The 23,038-nt window shown below is 42.3% G+C and overlaps 1 protein-coding gene across 6 annotated transcripts in view; it reads right to left on the bottom strand.

Moving 5' to 3' along the window:
- Nucleotides 1-23,038, bottom strand: part of Utrn (utrophin) — a 485,772-nt gene that overhangs the window by 339,024 nt on the left and 123,710 nt on the right. For all 6 annotated transcript variants that reach the window (XM_021224511.2, XM_005065869.4, XM_040758232.1 and 3 more), the window contains 9 exons: nt 16,176-16,268; nt 14,740-14,817; nt 14,308-14,400; nt 12,610-12,782; nt 9,671-9,786; nt 8,535-8,695; nt 3,774-3,977; nt 2,553-2,734; nt 1,249-1,399 (listed from right to left, as the gene is read on the bottom strand). In XM_021224511.2, the coding sequence (XP_021080170.1) occupies nt 1,249-1,399; nt 2,553-2,734; nt 3,774-3,977; nt 8,535-8,695; nt 9,671-9,786; nt 12,610-12,782; nt 14,308-14,400; nt 14,740-14,817; nt 16,176-16,268 (1,251 nt within the window). The remainder of the gene's footprint in view (nt 1-1,248; nt 1,400-2,552; nt 2,735-3,773; nt 3,978-8,534; nt 8,696-9,670; nt 9,787-12,609; nt 12,783-14,307; nt 14,401-14,739; nt 14,818-16,175; nt 16,269-23,038) is intronic.

Below are 23,038 nucleotides of genomic sequence, written 5' to 3'. Positions count from 1 at the left end.
TTAAGGAAAGCTAATGAGGCAGTGTATTGCCATTTTCAATCATTACTCTAATTGCTATACTAAAGAAAGAAGCCTGACCACACCTGTACACTGCATTATGAACCAGAGGCTGAAAATGCAACATCGAAACAGATTGCAAATGTGCAAACACAGGTGCCATCTTCAGTCCTAATTTTGTCCCAAAACAAAAGAAGAAGAGGAGGGCAAGGAAGGGAAGGAGAGGCAAGAGAAGGGAAGCTTATGCCTGTTCTAGGAAAAAAGACAAAAATATATCCAAGTGTGGTTATCCCAGCACTCAAGAGGCAGAAGAGGCAGAGGCAGAAAGATCTCTATGACTATAAGGCCAGCTTGGTCTGCATAGGAAGTCCCAAGTCAGCTAGGGCTACATAATGAAACACTGGCCCCCACCCAAAAAGAAAAAAAAAAAGGAGATCCTTTGAATCTAAAAGCCGAGAGTTTAGAGTGTAAACATGCAGAATCAGAGATCATTTTCTCTAATTCTATAAGGTGTGAGATGAGAAAAGAGCTATATGATTCATAGAAGCCATTCTGATTAGCTCCCCAAGAGAGCAACCAAGAACAAACATATGGATGCCTTCACTTCCCTCTTCCACGGGAAAAGAACAGTCATTAGACATCTGTAGAGTGATCTGTTTAAACACTATCAATAGTGTCGTAAAATGCCTCTTGGGTAGTGTTTAACCCTAAAGCTTTATTCATTGGTTATCTAGATGTTTTACTGATCAATAAAATTCGTACAGGAAGTGTTTCTATCTTTCCTTTCTTTTACTTGTGAAAACTGAACCACTGACCTTGGGAGGAGGTTACATTGTCCACTACGTTTTGGTTCATCACATAGCACCCCATACCCTTGTGAGAAGAGACAACAATTTTCCTTCAAGGATTAGGTCTAGATATACCTTCCATTTGTTTCCCTGTCCACACTCTGCATTAATGGCCACACGCCCAGGTTCTGGTGCATGTCTGAGTCCAAAACCACCCTTTCCAAAGGCGATAAATGTCATACACGTTCAGAAGAAGACACAGACATCTGTGCAAAGCTCCCTTTCTGCCTTGGCTCATAAATGTCACCTTCCCACAAACACCACTATAAGCTCCTGAATAATAATTAATAATAAAAAACAGAAGTATTGCAACTCCATACTGAGAGAAGCCATCAGGCCACAGGAGGATCTAGTGGCACCTTCACATGCGACGAGTTAGAGGAGAAACAAGAAGCAAATTTACTTTATGTTCTTCCAGCCGCTTTTGCAGGGATGGCAGGTCATCACCGAGTGGGACGCTTTCCATCTTCTGAATGCGTTCTTCCGTGAGGGTTAGCCAGCCCGAGAGCTGCTGCAGCTGCTTCTTCTGCAGCCCCATCAGTACGTCGTGCAGCCTGGCCACGGGGACAGAACATTAGTCCCTCCAGCGTGCTGCCTGGCAGAGGCGCCCACCCTGCACACCAGGGAAGGGGGAGCGAGAGAACACACCCTTGTCTAACCTAACCACGCAAGCAGCAGAGAGTCCATCAGTGCAGAGACTAAGGGGGGAAACCTTCTATTATGGTCATAACTGGAGTCCATTAAATGCAGCCCAAGAACATAAATATCATCTCCCCGTATTCATAACAGAATCACTGTTTCAACACTCAGGAATTCCTGCCCATTAAATTGCTGGAAACGGAACGTGAACACAATGTGGAAAGTGAAACAGACCATGGGAGAAGACTGTGACAGACAGTAGGTCCTGTCACGCTCTGCTGTATTCATCTCCCAGCAATTCCTTGCTGATTTCAATGCTACTGCAAAGAAAGAGCCATCTGTGGAGGTCAGTTTGAACTGTCAACTCAGTGTAGCCTAGAATCACCTGATTTCAATGCTACTGAAAAGAAACAGCCATCTGTGGAGGTCAGTTTGAACTGTCAACTCAGTACAGCCTAGAATCACCTGAGGTAACAGTCACAATGAGGGGCTGTCTAGATGAAGTTGACCTGAGGCTGTGTCCATGGGGATTGAATTGATTTACCCTAATAGATATGGAAAAGCCCTTCTGAAAGCGGACAGCACCACTCCCTGATTGAGGCCCTGGACTGTGTGAGGTTAAAGAAATCTCACCAAGCATGGGTGCAATCATTAATTCCTCTTGCTCCTGATCGTGGAAGTGATGTGACTACTTACTTCAAGCTCTTGCCCCTGTGATGTTGGGACCATAACCTGGGAATTGTTAGCTAAGATAAACCCTTGTTGATTTCTGTCATGGTATTTTATCACCACGACAAAAATAAAACTATTTTATCATCCAAGCAAACTATGTCTTTCCCTTCTCACCACCACCTCCCACATTCCAACTTTCTCCTATGGCTTGACTAACATATCAAAGAGGAGACAAAGGTCACCAACATTCTAGCGACAGGACCCACGGAGAGGAGTCACAACATTGCAAGGCTAGCCCCGGACTGACGGTATTCACAGGCCCATAGACCTGTACTTGAGCTCAGCTGTGTAATGCGGTCTAGGAGGTCAGGCTCTTGTGCCTTGGGTTCCACTCACCGCGACTGCCTCTCCATGCTCTCCACGCGGAGGGCCTCCCATCTTGCATTCAGCAAGGTCATCTGTTCCTGGATCTCAAACTCCTCCTCATCCGACAGAGTGCCTTGGGTCATCAGTTGGTTGCCAGCCTGCAGGACACTCCCCACACTGCTCTGGTGTGCCGTCAGCTCCATCATAAAAGTCTAGCAGAGAACATGGCGGTGAGTGCTGGAGGTACTTATTGCAGAAACATAGAGAATAAAATGCTAGTGCCTCAGTATCAATGCCACGGAGAAAGTAACCTACAGAGAGCAAATTAAAGGAGCCTGATGGAATGCATGAAGCTCTGAAATGAGAAATAAGCATCAACGGAACTCAAAAAAAAGTTATGTTATAGACGGTAATACTTGCTTTTAAAACTTTTACATTTGTTATTTGTTTGTGTGAGTTCCCATGTGCGTGTCAGTGTAAGCACTTGCGTGGGGTCAGGGGTGAAATCACAAGACAACTTGTGAGAGGTAGATCTCTCTTTCCATCAAGTGAGCCTTGGGACTAGAACTCGGGTCATCAGGCTTGGCAGCAAGAGCCTTTATCAGCTGAGTCACTCTTTTTAGTAAATGCTGATTGTGTTGTCAATCTATCATAAAGGTGGATTTAGGCATACATGTAAAAAGTATCAAAAACACCACACTCATGCACAAGATGAACTTCTTAAGGAATACTGCCGTTTCTACTCTTTTTGATCCCAAATGCCAAATGATACATCACGCTTACACGCACACCCTCTCCTCCCAGAAAACTTGCCTAACCAAAAAGAATTCTCCATACAGTTATCATGACTGTACCTTGCCTAAAATTGTGCAGGAACACTAGATACAACACTGGCTTAATCAGACAGCCAATAAAAATAATGGCTGTTCAGGTAGCATAAGAAACCTAATGCTCTGGGATACCAGTTGGTCATTTTGACTTTTCAACCTACAGCTGAACACTTCAATGTGCACTGATAACCATCTGCAGTTCTAAGAAACACACAAGTTGCCATCAGACTGAAGTCTGGGATCTGATTCCCGTGAACTGCTCCTCATCCTCTCCAGCTTTCTAACAAAGCCCATTTAAACAGCACAGGCATGACATCGTGACCTTTTTTATAGAGCAGAATTCAGGAAACGAACTCCCCCCACCCACCCCTAAATCAGGCACCACCCCAGACAGACGTGGCTCTCAGCCACAGATCTTTACTTCATGGGTAGCAAACTGCTCTTTGACTTCTTCAACATCATCAGAAATGTCATCTTGCTCCTGGAACGTGTCCTCCGCTGATAGAAGCCATGTCAGCACTTCCTCTAGAGCTATCTGGTAGCTGTCCAAATCCATGTCCACCTCGGTGACAGTGCTGGGCGTCTCAGCTCGGGGACTCTGGCCTTGCTCCGCCAGCACTGCACTCTGTGGAAACAAGCCCACAGCAATCATGAAGATGCAGGTGGTCTCCCCACTCACAGTTTCTGGAAAAACCAAGCCGGGAGCAGTCTCAGGAGACAATCCAGTTCTCAGGAGCTAAACGAGCAAAGCATGAGTTAATCAAAGGGCACTTATTTGGTGAACTAAGACACCAAGAAATACAAAGTAGAGTACACCCATGAGTTACACATTTGAGGATATTCTAACATAGAATCTGGGAGAGAAAAATATCCCGCATGAGTCATTGCTGAACAAAAATAAATGGCTCTCCAGTAAGCTCTAAATGCCAGTGGTCCCACAAAGGGGCACTATTCGACTTCATGGAATAGAGAATTTTGATGGGGCACAGAAAACATGCTGGCCCTTGAACAACGGTTGCAATTTACAGAAAAAGCGAGCCAGTAACTCTGCTTTGACCCCTGGCTAAAATTGTTTGATGACCCCACATTTACCATCGCATGTTAAACAGTGAACAACGGCACACACACACAACCTGCAGTAGCGACCGTGAACAATGAGCACATACAACCTGTGGTAGTGACAGGATTTTGCACTTCATGTTTTGGGACAACAGCCCTCTAGTTTATGCGCTGCTCTGTTTGGGGTTTTTCAGTTTGGGGGTTAAGGACTGTAGAAGAAACTTCTGCCAATCTCTATCTAAGTTAGTTTCTTTTTAAGACCTTATGATCGTGTAATCAAGCCTGGGGCTCCTCTTGCTCTTCCGTTCACCTTCAAAGCAAAACTTATTTAATGCTCAATCCCCTAGCACATTTTTAAATGAAATATTGCACATGTGCACGGATGAGAACAGTACGTGCGCCATGCTCACAGACAGAACCACTAGTATTTTTTAACATTCTGTTTCAACACTGTCTCAGCTTTTGCCCCAAAACGACTGAAAAAGTTGGCAAATTCATTTTTCCAGCCTTACTTTTAGAGTGACCATACAATGAATGGACTGACCAATTAAAATGTCTCTGATAACAGCTATGCTGAAACAACATGCACCAAGCAGAAACAAGAGGAGATGGCCATCACAAGTTTCTCAGTGACCTCCTCTCCCAGGAGCTGACTCCTCCTGACTTCTCCTGCACTTCCCAGGAGCAGAACACAATGGTCCCTCCCAGTTCAGTGACTCCACCCACCTGGAAGCGATGAACCTACTGACACTTCTTTTTCGTTTCTCTTTATGTACTTGACTGAGTGATACCTATTTCTATCGGATTTTAAAAAATAATCTACAGCCTGTAGATATTATACTTCTAGTAAAGCCCTTTTCAAACCTCCAGTAGCTCTGACAACTCCAGCGTCTATAAGATGTGTCAAAACACAACCACATTTAAACGCTCCATTGTTTTACCCCAAAACTTACTTCCCCCTCAGGCCCCATGCACCTAAGCACCAGCCAGAAACCTGGTTGGTGTTCTCTCTCTCTCTCTCTCTCTCTCTCTCTCTCTCTCTCTCTCTCTCTCTCTCTCTGTGTGTGTGTGTGTGTGTGTGTGTGTGTGTGTGTCTGTCTCTCTCTCTCATTCCCCAGGTTTAATCTGCAAGTCCTACCTTCAAAGCTCAGCTCAAATGCATGCAGGCCATCCACGTCTACAGCCACCTATGTCGCTCCTCCAGACTACAATGGCTTGCTAACTCTTGGCACCCACAGTCCTACCTCCCAATCCATTTGGCAGACAGCAGAGAGAATGACCCTTCTCATGCGCTCACACCCACAGGACGCCCTCCCTGAAATCCTTCACTGGCTTCTCAATGCTCTTAAGTCACAATTTAAAATTCTTAACATAGTTCGTCAAAATACTGAGATGGCAAGATTCAGAGAGAGACAGTTGGGTCCCATGGAAATGGATTGTAATGGGTTAATGAGAGAAGACTTCTCTTAAAGGTTCTGTTTAAACTGAGGAAGGAGGTGAGACTTCCTCAGGGAACATACAGGTAGAAGACCCTTCACACATGGAATTCAACATACATACAAATAAGGGAAGAAAAGCCCACTCTGACTGCAATAAGAGGTATTAAATTAACATTAAAATTTGGGGGTTGGAGGAAAAAAAAGCGTTGTTTTAGAGAAATCAGATGAATCTGTTCAAGAGTTATAGAACTTAAATGTAAGTCAAAACACTGGCTCATTAAGCGACAAATGATGCCAAGGCATAGGAAGGAAAGGAGGCTAAGTTTTCAATGTGGAATCCTGAAATCATAGCATTAAGATTATCTCTAAAGGTAATTTAGGAGCAAATGCCTACTATGTAAAACTAGGAATGTTGGTAATCAGCCAAGGGTCCTCTGTGTAGGCGCCAGCATCCATGAGGGAGGGGTGGAAGGCAGGCTCAACACGCGAACACTCAGTGGGCACTAATGTTTCAACTGGCTCATTTTGAAAGAGAGATTCAGGCATTGCCTACAGACCACCTAAGGGTACTCAGCATGTGTGGAAGAAAGGAGAGCCAGAGAAGGGGCCGGCTGTCAGTATTCCTGGGAACAGTGGGCAGCAAGACAAGTTAACGAGGAGAGAGGTAAGACTTAATCCATGTTTGTGTCCTCCATGAATGTAACTCAACCTCTAAGTTAGCAATAAAAACACACAAGTAGAGAGGTAAGAGTTAACATGCTTATTCATAGACACACAGGAAATGGTTTCTGGAATTCTTCCCACGTCACCTTGCACCCTGTATGGAAGTGGTTTTTCTCCTTCTACCTTTATGTGAGTTCCGGAGATCAAACTCAGATCCATCAACCTTCGGAACAAGCTCTTTCTCCCACTGAGCCATCTGGGAGGCCCTTGCTTTTTGAGAGAACAGCCCTAACACTAAGAATCGAAATGTTCAAGAAAGACACGACTCTAAAAGCAAGAAGCAAAATGAAGAGGAAAACCCAGAACACCATGAGTGGCCCAATAGGATGCATCATTAAAGCGGCAGAAAAGTGTCCGCATGACCAGAGCCAAAAGCGAATCATTTGCAGGAGTTAAGGGTTTTTCTTCTGCATTATTTGATGGTCAAAACTAAAAAGGAAACCTGGATTCACAATCAGGCCCATCTCTGCCCTTTTCCTCCTCAGTTATTTTTAAAACGGATAAAAATAAAAATGATTAGTACATGCCATCCAAAATCTAAAAGAACAAGTAAATTCTCGAAGTCTCGTAGAAGTGTGGGAGAAAGATACTATGTTTAAGATTATTGGCATAATTGAATTAAATAACTTTGTCAAAATAAAAAGAATTTGCTAAATGAGAGTGTCAAAACAAATCCAGAGGGAAATGCTATAATAATGACGAGTGAGCAGGCTTACTGAGTGCTCATTCAATGTTTGTTTTTACCAAGGGGGTTAAAATAACCACAGTGGTTGAGAGGCCAAATCACTGACCCCATACAAGTTCCAGAGGATGAAATCTAAGCTCAAAGACCCACACACTCTTTCTCCTGCAAAATGCACTTCTTACAAGCTTGAGATCCTCACCCCTCTTTCTCATTGTATGTGCTTACCTCTGTGCTGTGGGAATGTGTATTCATTCACATGTGGTAGCTAGAATTTGATATCAGGTATACGCTTCAGCTGTTCTCCACCTTATATTATTGAGACTGTGTCTCTCATTGAACATGGAGCTCATGGATTCAGCTAGGCTGGCTGGCTAATGAGCTCCAGTGACCCACTTATCCCTGCCTCCCAGCACTAGCGTTACAGGGATACCACTGAACCCATGCACATGGGGCATCCTAAGTCAGGGACTCATGCTTCAATATCAAACCCTTTCCTGACCAAGCCATCTCCCTACCTCCTATGTGTACCTCAGCACTGAAATGCTAGACTGTGTGACTTTCCACATCTGAACAAAGAGTTTTCCTCTTATAAATGAGGAAGACGGGTATTTTAGAGAAAATCACAAAGAGATAGGATGTGGGTTGAGTCAAGGCAGGATAATGGGGGAAGAAAAAAAATCCATTACTCATATCTCCTGAGGAAAATATCATGTATACTCCATTGAAAACGTGTTAGACCATTTACTGAAAAGTTGGTGAGTAATTTATGGTAGACTGCCTTTCCTAAGGGAATCACTTATATTTTGAGAGAGTTTATATTTTGAGAGTTCTTGTGAAAAGACAATGGGGGAAAGTTCTTTATTAACAGCCCCCAAACAAAAAGAAAATTAATACTTCACAACAACAACAAAAAAACTGTGATGACGTGAGAAAAACCATGTCTCACACACGACAGCAATGTGGCACGGTCTGTGACTTGGAGTCTCAACCACTATGGTCTCAAACCCCGCCCCTCAGCAGTCAGATGGCAGCAAAGTGCACTTCTTAACATGGTGTGCAGTACCATGATCAACAGCCTCAGACCCTAACAACAGGCCACCACGTGAAACAATACACTTTCCTGTTTAGTCAATTCGGCTGAGTTACACGTAAGTGTAATAGCATGCTAACTAAAAAACCAAACTTAGGAAAAACATGGATGTTAAGAAATTATGACCCAGAACCTAGGAGAAAACAAATGGGCAACTCAAAAGTTCCATGAAAAACGGGCCAGTACCTGTATATTAATTTCTTCCTCATCACATTCTTTCTTGTACTTCCTTGGGAGCGTCTCCACCTCGCGGATGTCATCTATCGTGACTTGCTGAGGAAGCACCTCAAACAGAGACGTTAAATACATAATTATGGATTTCTTGTCAGGGAGCTGCACGGCAACATCTAAAAGTAAAAGAAAGGGTGACTCAGGTGTGCAAAATCTGTGAACTGCTCACTGTTAGGTAAGAAGTAGCTGCCCTTGTACCCAGAAACAAGCCCTTCTTTATAAACTCAGTACCACTGTGTCTCGGTAAATTGCTACTTCAAATCACAAACTATGAGACAGAGGAGAAGACTTATTCAACCTCTAGTTTGGAACAGTCTTCCATAAACTGGACATGATGATGCAAACCTACAACGCCAGCTCTCAAGGGCTGAGGCAGGGGGTTCACGAGCTTGAAGGCTGCCTGGGCTATATACTAAGGCCATGCCTTCAGGAGAAATAGCGGAGGAAAAAATAAACTGTCTCAAAACACTCAAAGGCAAGCTGTACAACTTTCCATTTAAAATATGACACAGACTCTATTCATACTGCAGAGTAAAGGGAATTCAAGCCTAAGGTTTCAGCTAAAGTCTTCAGGCCATAGCAAATGCTCACACATACATGCATTTCAAGAAACTAAACCAACACTGAATTGTTTGTCTAATAAGTAGATTCCTAAAAGTTTTTAAATGCTACTTGATACAAGTTAACTATTATCCAGTGAAATAATTAACCCACTGCCTAAGGACCCTGCACATTGAAATACAAAAGGAAAAGTGTCCGCAATAAAATGGCTTTGGGAGGTAAACCCCGGGAACTTACTGGCCACCCAGCTTGACCCCTGTCTTAAGAGTGGACAGTGGTAGAGAAAGACACTTGACTTCCTCTGATTCACACATGCACACACATGGGTGCACATACCCACATCACTCACAACATACACACACACAAAGGAAAATAAGAAAATAAACACAAAAATACAATGAAATGGCCTATATCTGAAAATAAAGCCTCTTCAATCATCATAATACATTCTAAAAAGGAAGACAGCATCGCTTCTCAAGATTCGAAATTATAAAGCAGAATCAGGTTCAGCAGTATATTCTCCACCTTACCTTCAGGGTCTAACAGCTTTTCAATTCCCAGATAAGTATGGGCCTTGCTAAAAGCATGTTCAAGTCTCTCAATTGGGGACAAATTGACCACTCGGTCCCAGCTGAAGAGATCGGGTCTGAAATTACCACACAAACAAAATTCAGTAAAGGCAAAATACAAGAGAAAAAATGTAGACACTATCATAATCCATTACATTTTAAACTTTTTTAATTTATGGGTGCTATTTTAAATTGTATCTTTCATTTCTCAAAATTTTATAAGATACATAAAATCAGAAAGTAATTAACAGACATTATAATAATAAGACACTCTAAGGTTCTTGGAGGATTTGAATATGTAGAATTTCTCAAACAGTGAACTATGAGTAGAAGAAACCTATCAATACAGAGAAGACAAGAAAAAAAAAGGCACATCAATAGTAGGAGAAATAAGCTCAAAACAAATGGTAAAAATGAGCCTAAATATAAGGATTAGCATAACCAATGATTCTAAGGGACTAAATTCTACAATCAGGGCAAGGGTCACAAATTAGAGGCCAGCCTCATCTACACAGCAAGTTCCAGACCCTGAGTTGCCTCTACATAGCAAAAGGGACTAAGGTAAGCAGACAGAAACCACAGCTGTAACTGTATTTTAATTAGTCTAACCATAAATGTGCTAAGGAGAATCGGTTCCCTTCCACTCACCCTCCTCCATGACATCTTGTCTTTCTTCCAGTCTCATGACTTGGACAGATTCCCTGGCGTGTCAAAGCTAAGTTGTTCATTTTCTTTGCACTCCATTCTTTTATCTTAGACCCACCCTGAGACTGACCTCCCCCACTTCCTCTCTGTCACTCAGCCACTGCAGCCCCTAGACTCCCACATACAAGACAGATGCCTCCTTCATCTTATCTAGTGTATTTTTCTTTAGCGTGCTTACTATTTCTATATACTGTACGATTTACAGTTTCACACACACACACACTTTTTCTGAGACCAGGTCTTCAGCATGGAGCCCATCCTGGCCTCAAGATAGTTATGTGACAGAGGATGACTCTGAACCCCTGATGCTTCTATGCCCCAAGTTCTGGGATCATGTATGTACTGCCATGCCCACATACAGTTTACACTTATATTTTAATTAATGTCTGTCTCCAGTAGGAAGGAACTGGGACATTTGTCTCTCTTGTTCCTGCTGTATCTTTGTGTCTAGCACAAGAAGCCACTTTACATATATTCTCTGAATCAATGAGCTAATAAATGCAAAATATACTAGATAAATTCAATGGTTTCTTAACGGTACAGGGCAGCATCCTCAAGATGACAGAAGAGTGGGGGAGACGGGGAGGGGAAGGGTCTTTAACCCCATAACAAGGTCAAAATATCAAAAAAAAAAGCTACAGAAAACATCAATCTTGTGGGGAAATATTAAAAGCACTGCCTTTGTTATCAAGAGCAAAACATTCTTGTCACTGTCACTAATTTGAATCCACACTGTATGAAGAACCACAGCAGATGGAGAATAAAAAAAGGAGGTGGGAGGGGAGTGTAGTTTAAGGATTCTAAGTTCTAAACTCAGCCATGAGTACTTCACCATCTAACAGCCTACTAGCAAAGAGAAAAACAAACAAACAGAATAAAGTAAGAAAGAAACCCAACTCTATAGTGTACAAAGACAAACTTACTAAGATGTAGGAAGTAAGTAGAGGAAAGTATAGTTCATTTGTATATAACAGCCAAGAACATTTAGGGAATTAAATGAGAAAATTAATAATTCATAATAGCGGGTAAACATAATATAATTTGCCTGCCTTTAGCATTTAATCTTAGATGCATGTAGAATTTATTTGGAGGTACTATGTGGCAAGGCACATTTTAACACATGGTTAAACAACTGTCCCATAACCTCTATTAATTTGAAATATCAGCTCAGTGGTTATCAGGTCAATCTATACAAGAGAGCTCTTTTGTTTGTTTTCTTTGTTTTTTTGAAACAGGGTTTCTCTGTGTAGCCCTGGCTGTCCTGGAACTAGCTCCATAGACCTGGCTGGCCTTGAACTCACAAAGATTTGCCTGCCTCTGCCTCCTGAGTGCAGGGATTAAAGAAGTGCATCACCACTGCCTGTATCTTCCTCAGGTCTCTCTCTCTTTTTTTTTTTTTTTGTTTTTTTTTTTTGTTTTTTTGTTTTGTTTTGTTTTTTGAGACAGGGTTTCTCTGTATTGTTTTGGAGGCTGTCCTGGAATTCGCTCTGAAGACCAGGCTGGCCTCGAACTCACAGAGATCCACCTGCCTCTGCCTCCCAAGTGCTGGGATTAAAGGCGTGCGCCACCAACACCCGGCCTCTTCCTCAGGTCTTAAGCTTCCAGTATGGAACCTGAGCAATTATTCTCACACATCTAGCACAGTCAAAGGTTGGCACTTTCACATGCAATCTATTATTATCCTACTACGTTTTATAGCAGTGCATTCATCATCTTGATTTCTTATTAGAAAGTTATTCCAGGCTGCTTATTCTTCTGGAATGTAATTGCTATTTTTGCACTATATTCTTATGTACACGTTAGAATCTTGGTGATAAGATTTCATGAGGAAATTGTGTGGCTCTTCATAAATGTGGTTAACACAATAAACAGAGTTTTCCTTCTGCTATAAGAACAAAAGCTACACACAAGTCTTTGTCTATACTACCGGTTAGGGCTAAATGAGTGGGACTGAACTATGTCAATTATCTTACATTTTTTGATTTATAAATGTGTAGGAGAAATCATGGGCTTTGCACTGCAGCCCTGAAATCCTAACAGAACAGCCAGTGGGCAATCTCCTATTGTGTTGCTTTCCTTGGTGTTTGACAGAACTCGGGCAGTGAGGGCAGCAGAGACAGATGACAGGGTGATGGGGAAGGGAAGTGGAGGGAACACAAAGAAGGTAGAGATTCCTAGGTCAAAGGGCATCTCACTTGTGCCTGTGGAGCACAGCATTGAAGGCGAGCCCATCCGTCCAGCTGGTGGTGAAGTTGAGAACGTTGACTTGGCTGTAGGGCCTGGTGGTCTGTCGCGCCCAGCTCAGCAAGATCTTCTCGCTGTTTGTCTGCTGCAGGTCTGACATGATATCTTTCATGACATCTTTCACCTGAGCAAAAAAAATAAAATAAAATAAAAAGCCCACAACTGTTTATAACATAATATTCCCTTCAGTGAAGTTCTTAAATAAGAAATATTAGACTAATCAAATATTATGGAGCATGCAATTAGCATTTATTTTATTTCCAATTTCTACTTTAAAGAATGGGAAGATAAATTTCAGATGACTTTTGGGGTAGTAGGACTTTCCATACATCACCCCAGTTCCATGTCCTAAACAATATTTACACTCTTTAATTACACTGAACTTTCCTTTCATTGCTATGGAAAAGTCACATTTTAATGCCTTTTATTTGCAAGGGCTTTTTCATAAAAACTAAATATAAATTTTATTTTCTACACAAATGAAAACAGATACATGCTTGACTATTAAAAATCAAAGAATTAAGCAATAACAGTCATACTCAAGAACTAGTGTTTTGCTATTATCCTAAAGTAATATATATACATATGCATATACCTAAGGGAAGACTCAGAGAAGGTCGGAGACACAGCAAAAGGACCACTATTCAGTGTAAGGTCTCAGAAAGAGCCAAATCTGCAAACAATCTATCTCCCCTCGCTCTACCCCACTGTTCCTGGGGAACTGTCCTCGGACCTCACTCATACTGTTAAGCACTGTACGAGCTACACTCCCCGGCCTATACTTGAGCCAGTTAGCCAAACCCCCATGAGACCTACAGATAACTGCATTGTCTCACTATCCTTGTTTTTAATAAAAAGACCATGTTTTTACACAAAAGTTTGGAAAGTATACTTCCTTGCTTTACATAGGAAAGGGTATACAAGGTATTGAGAGAGAGAGAGAGAGAGAGAGAGAGAGAGAGAGAGAGAGAGAGATATCAAAGGCTAAAGAAACACAGATATCTGCTGACATTCAGGGAATCTGAATGAAAGGCATTTGGAAATTCCTTAGACTATTCCTATAACCTCTTCTAATGTCTGAATGTAAGGCAATTTTCTGAATTAAATATAAGATAACTTTTTTCTCCTCTGCCCAAAATCTAGATCAGGCTGCCAACACTTTCCATTGGGGATTGCTGTAAGTTAGACTGTACTGTCTGGAGAGTCATACATTAAAATCCTGTTGCCCGCATCTAAAAATGGGCCTTATTTGAAAGTAGGACTACTGCCCATGGAACTACTTAAGGTAAAGTGGTTCTGGAGGACGGCAACCTTCAAACACAGCATGACTGGTGTCCTTCCCAAAGAACAAAGGGCAATCTGGAGGGTGTGTGTCATAAGGACCGCAGTTAAGGTTCTGTAAGCCAACACACCCCATTTTGCAGCAAACTAGCAGTTGGGAGAGAGACAAGGACCAGAGTGCCCCAGAGTTCCTGGGAAGAAATCAGCTTTGCTGGCACTTGGGTCATGGATTTGTAGACCTCAGAACTGTGAGGCAATCAGCGCCTCCTGTTCAAGTCAAGTCCTGTGGAACTTTGATTTGGATGCTATAGAAAATGAATAGAGAAACATTTCCAGGGTCTACTGGAAAGTGATGGGACTCTCCCCACCTGCCAATGCAGAATAATGCTCCATAGCAGCCCCAACGTCAGCTTGTGGTTTCCATCCACAATGTCAGTACCCCCGATATTCACCAATTCCACCTGTTGGAACAAAATAATAAAAATAACAAACACAATCCCGAGGACAATGTCGCCACAGAAACTCCGGGGTTTTGCATTTGTACAGCAATATAAATGGGGATAGAAGTTTCATGTTAGGAATCGGATCAATGCAAAACTCAACCGTGTATTAGTTACACTGCAGATCAATGAGAGCATCAGAAAGGCCACATGACTTATCCTTCACTCACAGAACAAGTTCAAAAACGTCTAACAAGAAGAAACATTTCCAAGCGTCGGCTGATGCTGACATGTACAGCAGCCAGCAGGCTTCACACTAAATAACGCCCACAGAAGCAGAGAACCCCAAACGTTACTTACATTGTTCTGATGTAAAACCTGCAGCACCCGGTTGACATTATTTAAGGCATGCACCCTTGTGGAACCACGTTCCTTTGGCTGGAAAATAAAACACAAAGGCAATTAACATGCCACATCCCTTCATGTGCTGACAAATTTTGGCATAGAAATACAAACAGAACAGTGGGTCAGTATCCATGTCACCAGCCTGGGCATCACAGGATGCAAAGGCACTAATGACATTTTCAAATACTGTCTCACTAACCTGGGAGCTCACTGGAATCTCCTAGGGAACCCCCAAACAGGCATGGCAGTTTCCTGCCCCATGTGAGACAGTGACATGAAGGCCTTAGGACACAGTGGGGATTTGGCATTTTTTAACATTGCCCTAGTTACTCTAAGAGGAAGGCAGACATGTTTGAGAATCAAATCTGTTACAGAAAGCTTCTTCTAGCTAAACTTCTCTGGGGGGGGGGGGGGGGGGGTGTAGAGGAAGTACCAGAGAAGTTGTACCTGCTTCATCCCAGCCAAGTAGGAACAACAGAGCAAAGCCATGTTGTTCACATGAGAAGAGTCCCCACCTAAGGCACGACAAGCTAAGCCACTTTCTTCCACCTCTCTGGCCAGAAACCCTCATGAGAAACATCAGCTTTTCCCTGAAGGTGTCCAGCTTCCATCAGGAAGCCGACAGAGAGGGCGATACTCAGGCTATGGCAAGGGGGGGAAATCTCATCATTAACAGAACATCTCTCTATGACTTTATAGAAATTTTGTCACTAGTGTAAAACACTGTCATCACTAGCGAAGCCATAAAAGAAACTGTCACAAGTAAGATTACTGCCACTTGAAGACAGACAGCCTTACACATACAGTTACAGGTTTGGGTGAGATGGCAAAAAGAAACATGGAAACAATGCTGGAACCCTGACTAGAAATGGTAATGTCTAAGCAACCATTTCTTGTTAATTAAATTGCACTTAAATGTGTCTGTCTCTACACTCTCATGATTAAAAGCATTATCTACTATTTATGAACTCATTACTTTTACTTTCTTAAGTAAAACAACAGGCAGTCTCAGAGCAATAAACATTTGAAGTGACTTTGTATTCAGTGAAGATGGAGCCCTGAAGAAAACCTACAGCACTATTCCATGCAAGTATCAGTTAAAGCACTGTATGCAAAGTTGCCCTTTCCATTTGCCTTCACAACTCAGCACCCTCAGTGGGTGTCAAAATAGTCGACCAGAGATGCTCCATCAGCCGCATGCTCAAAGGCGTCCTCTCTTACAGCCTGGCGATATAGCTCATGTGCCAGAGTGCTTGCCTAGAGTGCATGGAGCCCTGGGTTCCACCCTCAGCACTGTCCAAGTTTGGGGCCATCCTCAGCTACACAGTTAGCCTGAGACCAGCCTGAGGTACGTGAGACCCTATCTGAGAAAAATAGAGATGTCCTCTCACCAATGATGTCCCTGTGAGGCCTTCTAGAAGATCCAAGAGCTTTCTCCCATCTTTGAGGTCCGAGAACATATCATTGATGGGTGGTTTCCCACTCTGCAATAAAGAAGAAGTAAAATAAAGAATGGTTACTTACAAATCAGAAATCCCATATGGTGGGCCTAGTAAAATGGTTCAAGGGGCAAATGTACTTACTGTTGACCATGGTGGCCTGAGTTCAATCCCCAGGAAACACATAGTGGAAAGAGAGAACTTCCTCAAGTTGCCTACTAAACTCGACAGGTACACTGTGGCATGAGCGTGCATGTTCTTGTGTGTGTGTGTGTGTGTGTGTGTGTGTGTGCGCGCGCGCGCGCGCGCACGCGCATGATAATAAATACATAAATGTAATAAAAATTAAAAACAAAAAGAAATTCTACATGTTCTTAACATTTAAAATACTTTTGAAATACTTTGTCTGTGTTCAATCGCAGTCCAGTATTTGGGCTGTCAAAGCTTACAGATCTCCTAAGATAGACACGCAGCATCAACTCTCTCTGATAAACACACGGGAAACCCCAGTACATTTTGTCAGTTCACAGATCTGGTCTTCCCGGGGCAGGATGAGGATTTTAAAACAAGGCAATTCCTGTTCAGAAAATCAGGAGCCTCAGTTTCAAACCCAGTTCGGCCAAGAACTACCTGATGAGTCTAGCTCAGTTACCTAACCTCCCTTAAGCCACCTTTTAAATATTTTATTTTAAATATCAAAAAGTATAATGTCATGCGAGAATACACTAAAAAAATGACAAAGCATGATGTAATGTATCTGTAATGGCCTGTATCACGTTGCTTCTTTACATGAAATATTCAGAACTAAAAGTTCTTTCAGCCAGTCATAGATATTTCATAATCAGTAACTATTATCTTTTACTTATCATTAAAAAAAAACACATCTTCTAAGCAAGACTTTAAACTTGAGGTGAACAGGGAAGGGAGCCTGAAACTCTGCATTTCCTGCTTCCCCCACCTACTGACTCCATCATCATTTTTAAGCGAGTACCATGTAAAATCCACTATGGATTCTGAGCATGTATCTTAAAGGCTCATGAGCTCTCAGAGGGAAAGTAGTACCCATTACAGAAACAGTGAATAGGCTGGGCCCTCTCTCTAAAACTCAGCTGACTCTCCAGCTGCCACTGTGACAGGGACACAGATTATCTCCACTGATTACAGTAACAACCAGATTAGCAGGACACAGAAGCCACCTTTTAGAAGCTATAAAAGCTCAAGACTTGCTAACCACTATCAAGAAAGCAGAGGGCAGACAGCCCTTGTTAGTTGCCTGTCTTCAAGGCTCCTCTCCTACTAACCCCACTCCCACCTCCAAGAGGACAGTTCAACCACCAAAGAACTCAATTCCCTCTGGGCTGTTAATGCAGCAAAGAAGCACAGGTATCAGGTAAGGTCCAGGAGACAGGATGAGTTTCATCAACTCATCTCCACAAACTCACATCCACTTTCCAAAGAACCAACGAAACACTTTGAAAAAGCTTACAAAATGAAGCAAATGCAAGTATTTCTTCATATCAGACACAATAATGGATGTCTATTAATGGCCTTATACACAAACATGCTGTGCTATATACTAATCACAAATTTTAGCCATGTTACCTAGTCTTTACACTCTCTGTTTCTTAAAGGCTCAAATGGCTAACCAATTACTATTATCATTTCTACCACAAGCAAACCTTCATGTTTTCTATTGTTGCAAAAGGTACTATTGAGGCCAGGAGAGATGGCTCCGCAACTAAGAACACTTGTGGCTGTGGCAGAGGACCGAGGCTCAGTTCCCAGCACCTACATAGTGACTCATAACCATCCACAACTCCAGTTCCTGGGAATCGAATGCCCTCTTCTGGCCTCTTCACGCATCAGGTAAACACATGGTGTACATGCATACAATCAGGCAAAACACTCAGACACATAAAATAAAAATATATCTTTTCTTAAAGAACCATAAAATTTCATTAATATCCAAGAGGATTTATGGAAGATCTTCACAGAAATGATGACCTGTGGGAAGCCTTTTCTATTCAAAACAATTCGCATAAAGACGCGCGAGCACACCTGTGTGGAAATAACCAAGAAACCACGAATGATCCATTGTAAACTAAGACTTCTAGAAGGTGGCAGCAATGGTGCACTCTCTTTTCCCTGACAAAAGAGAGATGATCTATTAGGCAAGAAGTGTAAGAAAGGCTCCTTCTGAAGGACAGATATGGAGGGACTGAGAAATGAGTGGGATTGAATTGCATGAAGTGAAATTCCCAAACAATCAATTAAAAAAATTATGTCTAGCAAAAAAAGAGTCTTTATCTTTTTTCCCTGTAGAAGCCAATCACTCACGCAAGGATGAGCAAAGCCCTTTTTCCTTTAAATACAGTCATACAGTAACAACTGCTCAATTTCTTTCTTCTGTTTCCCAATTTCAAATTAACACTGATGGCAAACCATATGGAACCTGTCTTGAACATGTACCCTTTTCCCGATGTTCACACACGCCATAAGCAGTGATGGCATTCTTGGCGTACAGTAACAGCCACTTCTTTATGAAGGAGCTCCAAATCCCTCCAGAATGGCAGACAAGGATGGTGATAGTCTCCCCCTGGACAGAGTGAAAGAAAGTGCCTGGACTCTCACAGGGAAGTCATTAAATCTGCAGTTCCAAACTTACACATGATGTCCTCAACTACAATGTGCTTCTGGGCTCTGCTGGATCTTGAGCCCTGGATCCAATTCCACAGAACTAATCCTCCTCCACCACCCCCGGAAAGGTCAGACAAGTTTTCTGTCAGCATGTCATCAACCTTTAAACAACAGTAGTAGTCTCCACCCATTCCTGTAACTTAAAAGATGAAGACTATTACAGTATTCTACTTGAGACTAGTTCATTGCTGTCCTTTAAGCAGAGGCATTGCAGTTCACTTGATCTTCTGTGCACTGCCCGCTACCCTGCTGCCTTGTAAGACCATGACAATGCGCTTCCATGAACATCTGAAGGACTACTAAGGGCAGCTGCTTTGTGTGTGTGTGTGTGTGTGTGTGTGTGTGTGTAGTTTTTTTGTTTTCATTTTTGTTTTGTTTTGAGGAAAGGTCTTGTAGCCTTGGTTAGCCTAGAACTCGCTCTGTAGACTAGTCAGCTTCTTAGTCGATGTCTTTGGCAGTTTTAAAGATATTTCACTCATTGGTAAAGGGTCTGTTGTGAAAGTCACAAGTCCTGCACCTGTGTGTATATATTTTTAGCAATAAGACATGGAGTGAAAATGCACTGGAAAAAATGTATGCATGAAACACATACCCATGGCATACATATAGAACCTCAGCATTCAAGAGGCTGAGTCAGGGGAATTACAAGTTTGAGAACTGCATAGAAAGTTCAAACACAATCTGAGCAAGAGCAAGGCAAATGGGAGATTTGCCCAGCAGGTACAATGCTCAGGATTCAATCCACAAGAAAAGAAATTACACACACACACACATGCACGCATGCACACATGCATGCACAATCACGAGGCACGTGGACTGTCACTACAAAACACTAAATATTCCTGACAGATGAAAATACAAATGTTCCATATGAATACGGAAAGGACCAGCTGTGCCCAAGAGCACATGTCCCCTCCCAACCTAGAAAGTAAAAATGGATACATGCAGGAGGACCGAGACCCTGCCCCAGATGATATGACAGACTTTGGAGATCTCACTCTCCCTGGGGAGTGGGGGGGGGGGCCGGGGGCTGAGGGAGGGGAGTTGGGGGGCAGGGGAGAAGAGAAGGGAGAAGGAACTGGAATTGGCATGTGTAGCAAGCTTGTTTCTAATTTAAATTTAAAAAAGTAAAAGTGTGTAAGCAGGGTCCATGCTCTGCACATGGGATTGGAACATTCCTTGCGTAAAGGACAAGTCAGAACAGACGTTAGCCATTGCAGGCTGTGTGCTTTCTCTGTTGAAACTATTCAGTCCTGTTGCAATATGAAAGTAGTCACTCCTAATGCAAGAATGAGTGAGCCAACTGGAATAGCAACTTTGTTCTAATTTCATGGATACTGAAATCCAAATTCCATATAATTTCCATAAATTATAAAATAGTGTTTTGCTCTTTTGTAACCACCTAAAAATATAAAAATGATTTTAACATAAAGACTATACAAAAGCAGGCTGTAGAATAGTAAAATGTTCTAAAACAATAGTAGCCAGCACTTACCGTGTGCACAGGTAATTTCTGAGAATTATACAGACTTGCATTCATTATTTACATATGTCCTTTCTTCATAATAGTGCTCTAAAGGGAACAGCATCAACATTCCCATTTTATAAGTGAAGAAAGTAAGATATAAAGATAGCATAGCAACTGAGTGACAGAACCAGGATCCAATCCCACAAAATCCGGCTCCAAATCCATGTTCTCACCCAACTAATATTACCAGGGCATAGAACTGTGGCAAACAGGGAAGTCAGTATTTAGTTGCTGGGATGAGATGTATGTAGATGTATACATAGATGATGTACACATAGATTAGATGATGGAGATGTATATATAGATGACATAGATCAAGATGATGGAGATGCAGACATTGGTGGAGATGATGCATATACGTGTAGATATAGATATAGGTGATGTAAATGATGTAGATAAAAGTGATGCAAATGTAAATAAATATCAACTTCTCAGAACAAGACAAATCACCACCCTGTACTAAATTAAGACATGCATTTCCCAGCACCATGTTGTAAAGCGTTTCTGGTGTTTCTGTGTTGTGCGCTGTAAACATCAGCTCTGGGAAAAAGTCTAGAAAAGTCAAAAGTCATCTCTTAATAAAAATAAAAAACTGATTCATCTTGACCATTAACCTCACATTTAAATCTGTGCAAAGACTGAGTTGCAGCAACTTCTCTGGCACAGAAAATACAGTTGAATAATTCAATCAGACAAATATTTGGTGAATACCTCCTTTGTGCCTTACTTAGTCCTGGTGAAATGCCAAGTTCACATCACCCCACCCCATTCGGAAGAGGCCATTTTAAGTGCTTCCCAATAAACAGAAAATGGTGCGGATGAACAATCCTGAACTTGGAGAAAAGATAAAACTTGTGTCCCATTTTACTTTTAAAACTATTTTTATTTTATTTTACATGTATGGATGTCTTGCCTTGATGTGGTCTGTTAACCACATACATGTAATACCCATGGGGGCCAAAGGATGGCATCAGATCTCCTGGAATTGGTTGTGAGCTGCCTTGTGGGTGCTGGGAACCAAGCCTAAGTTCTCAGAAAGAGGAGTCAGAGCTCTTAACCACTGCGCCATCTCTCCAGCCTCCCATTTTTCTTTAAAGACAATAATTAGCAAAGCCACATGATGTCCGGTGCTGTGAGTCCTGGAGGGACCAACTAGGACTGGGCCACTCTCATCCCCTATCCACCAGCACTCCTTGGGACAGTCGCCACACCAGTCCTAGGTCCACTGTTTGAGAAGAGAAGAGGAAGCCAACATCAATGCTAGCTCCTGAGACACGGCTGCAACTAGATCTAAGAGTGTCCAAGCCAAAAAGCCAACAATCATTGCCAAACAAGAGGAGAGGGGGAGGCAGGTGTCAGGAGGAGGCTTCACACCCATGATGATAGAACCAAGTGAAGTATGTCTGATGGGCTCTATCACACATGTGATAATACAGAAGTGAAGCGTGTCTGATGCCTTTCTGTCACACATGGAGAAGACAGAAGAAAGCAACGCATGTCTGGTGGGCATCTATCACACACAGAGAGTCACTAGATCCTCCAGGCTCTGCGCCAGCTCGAGGAAGGCTGCAGGGGCCCTCACAACAATCCCATTGTGTTAAAGGCAACTGCGAGTGAGCAGCAATGCCTACGGATAAGATACCGAGGATAAATGCTTCACAGCCCTGTCCCTGTAAATTTCAAGTCTGGAATTGTCACCTGTGGGAATTTGCCTTTTAAAAGGAGAAAAGCAGAAACATGCATACTGTTATGCATTTTCAAGTTTGCATATTCTCCTCTCTAATGACACTGATGAAGGAGCGTTCATAATTTGTAGGCTCATGGCTCTGCCAGATGAGCAGCTCTGAAAGAGGGCCAAAGGAAATGCAGGTTCCAAGTCAGAACAAATTTCCCAACAGCTTTGCTGACTCCCTTGGGAGAGGCCAAATGCAAATGAGACTCTGAAAGCTGGAGTCCAAAACACTGCATTTTACACAAGATGCCACAGTCTAAAGTGGCTTATTTCTGTTTGGAAATGTGTAGCAGGGGGGCAGAGACTTCACAAGGCAATGGTTTCCTTAACATTCCTAAGCAGTTACAATGTCCATTTTCCTCATTGATGCACCAATACTTCTGGACAATACAGGATAGGTCAAAATGACCGAGGGTGTTATTAATGGAAAAAAGGATAAAACACGGTTACTTTTAAAACTGTCTCATAGTTTGCTTGGGATCATGAATAAAGGAACTGTACACCCAGGAGCAACTGTTTCTTAACCCTTTAAGCACCCACTTTCTTCTGTGTTCTTTGCTCTTCAAAACCCAGACCATGGCTACTGCTGTGTGTGTGTGTGTGTGTGTGTGTGTGTGTGTGTGTGTGTGTGTGTGTGTGTGTGTGTGTTGCTTTTCAGGGTCCCCAGGTTCTAAAGCATTGGGACTCAGCAGAATATTAACAAGGACTTGCAGCTATAGACATAGATAATATAGGCAGACATCTGCCCATGAAGAGACACAGGCATAAAACATACAGGTCAAATATCCTCTGTTGAGTGATCTTTTTTTTTAAGGTTTCTATACAGCCATACATACTTATTAGTAAAAGATAGTTTTA

The sequence above is a fragment of the Mesocricetus auratus genome, unplaced genomic scaffold (genome assembly GCF_017639785.1).
Source record: "Mesocricetus auratus isolate SY011 unplaced genomic scaffold, BCM_Maur_2.0 Super-Scaffold_100018, whole genome shotgun sequence".
Taxonomy (NCBI): Eukaryota; Metazoa; Chordata; class Mammalia; order Rodentia; family Cricetidae; genus Mesocricetus; species Mesocricetus auratus.
This window is presented reverse-complemented; position numbering and strand designations above follow the sequence as displayed.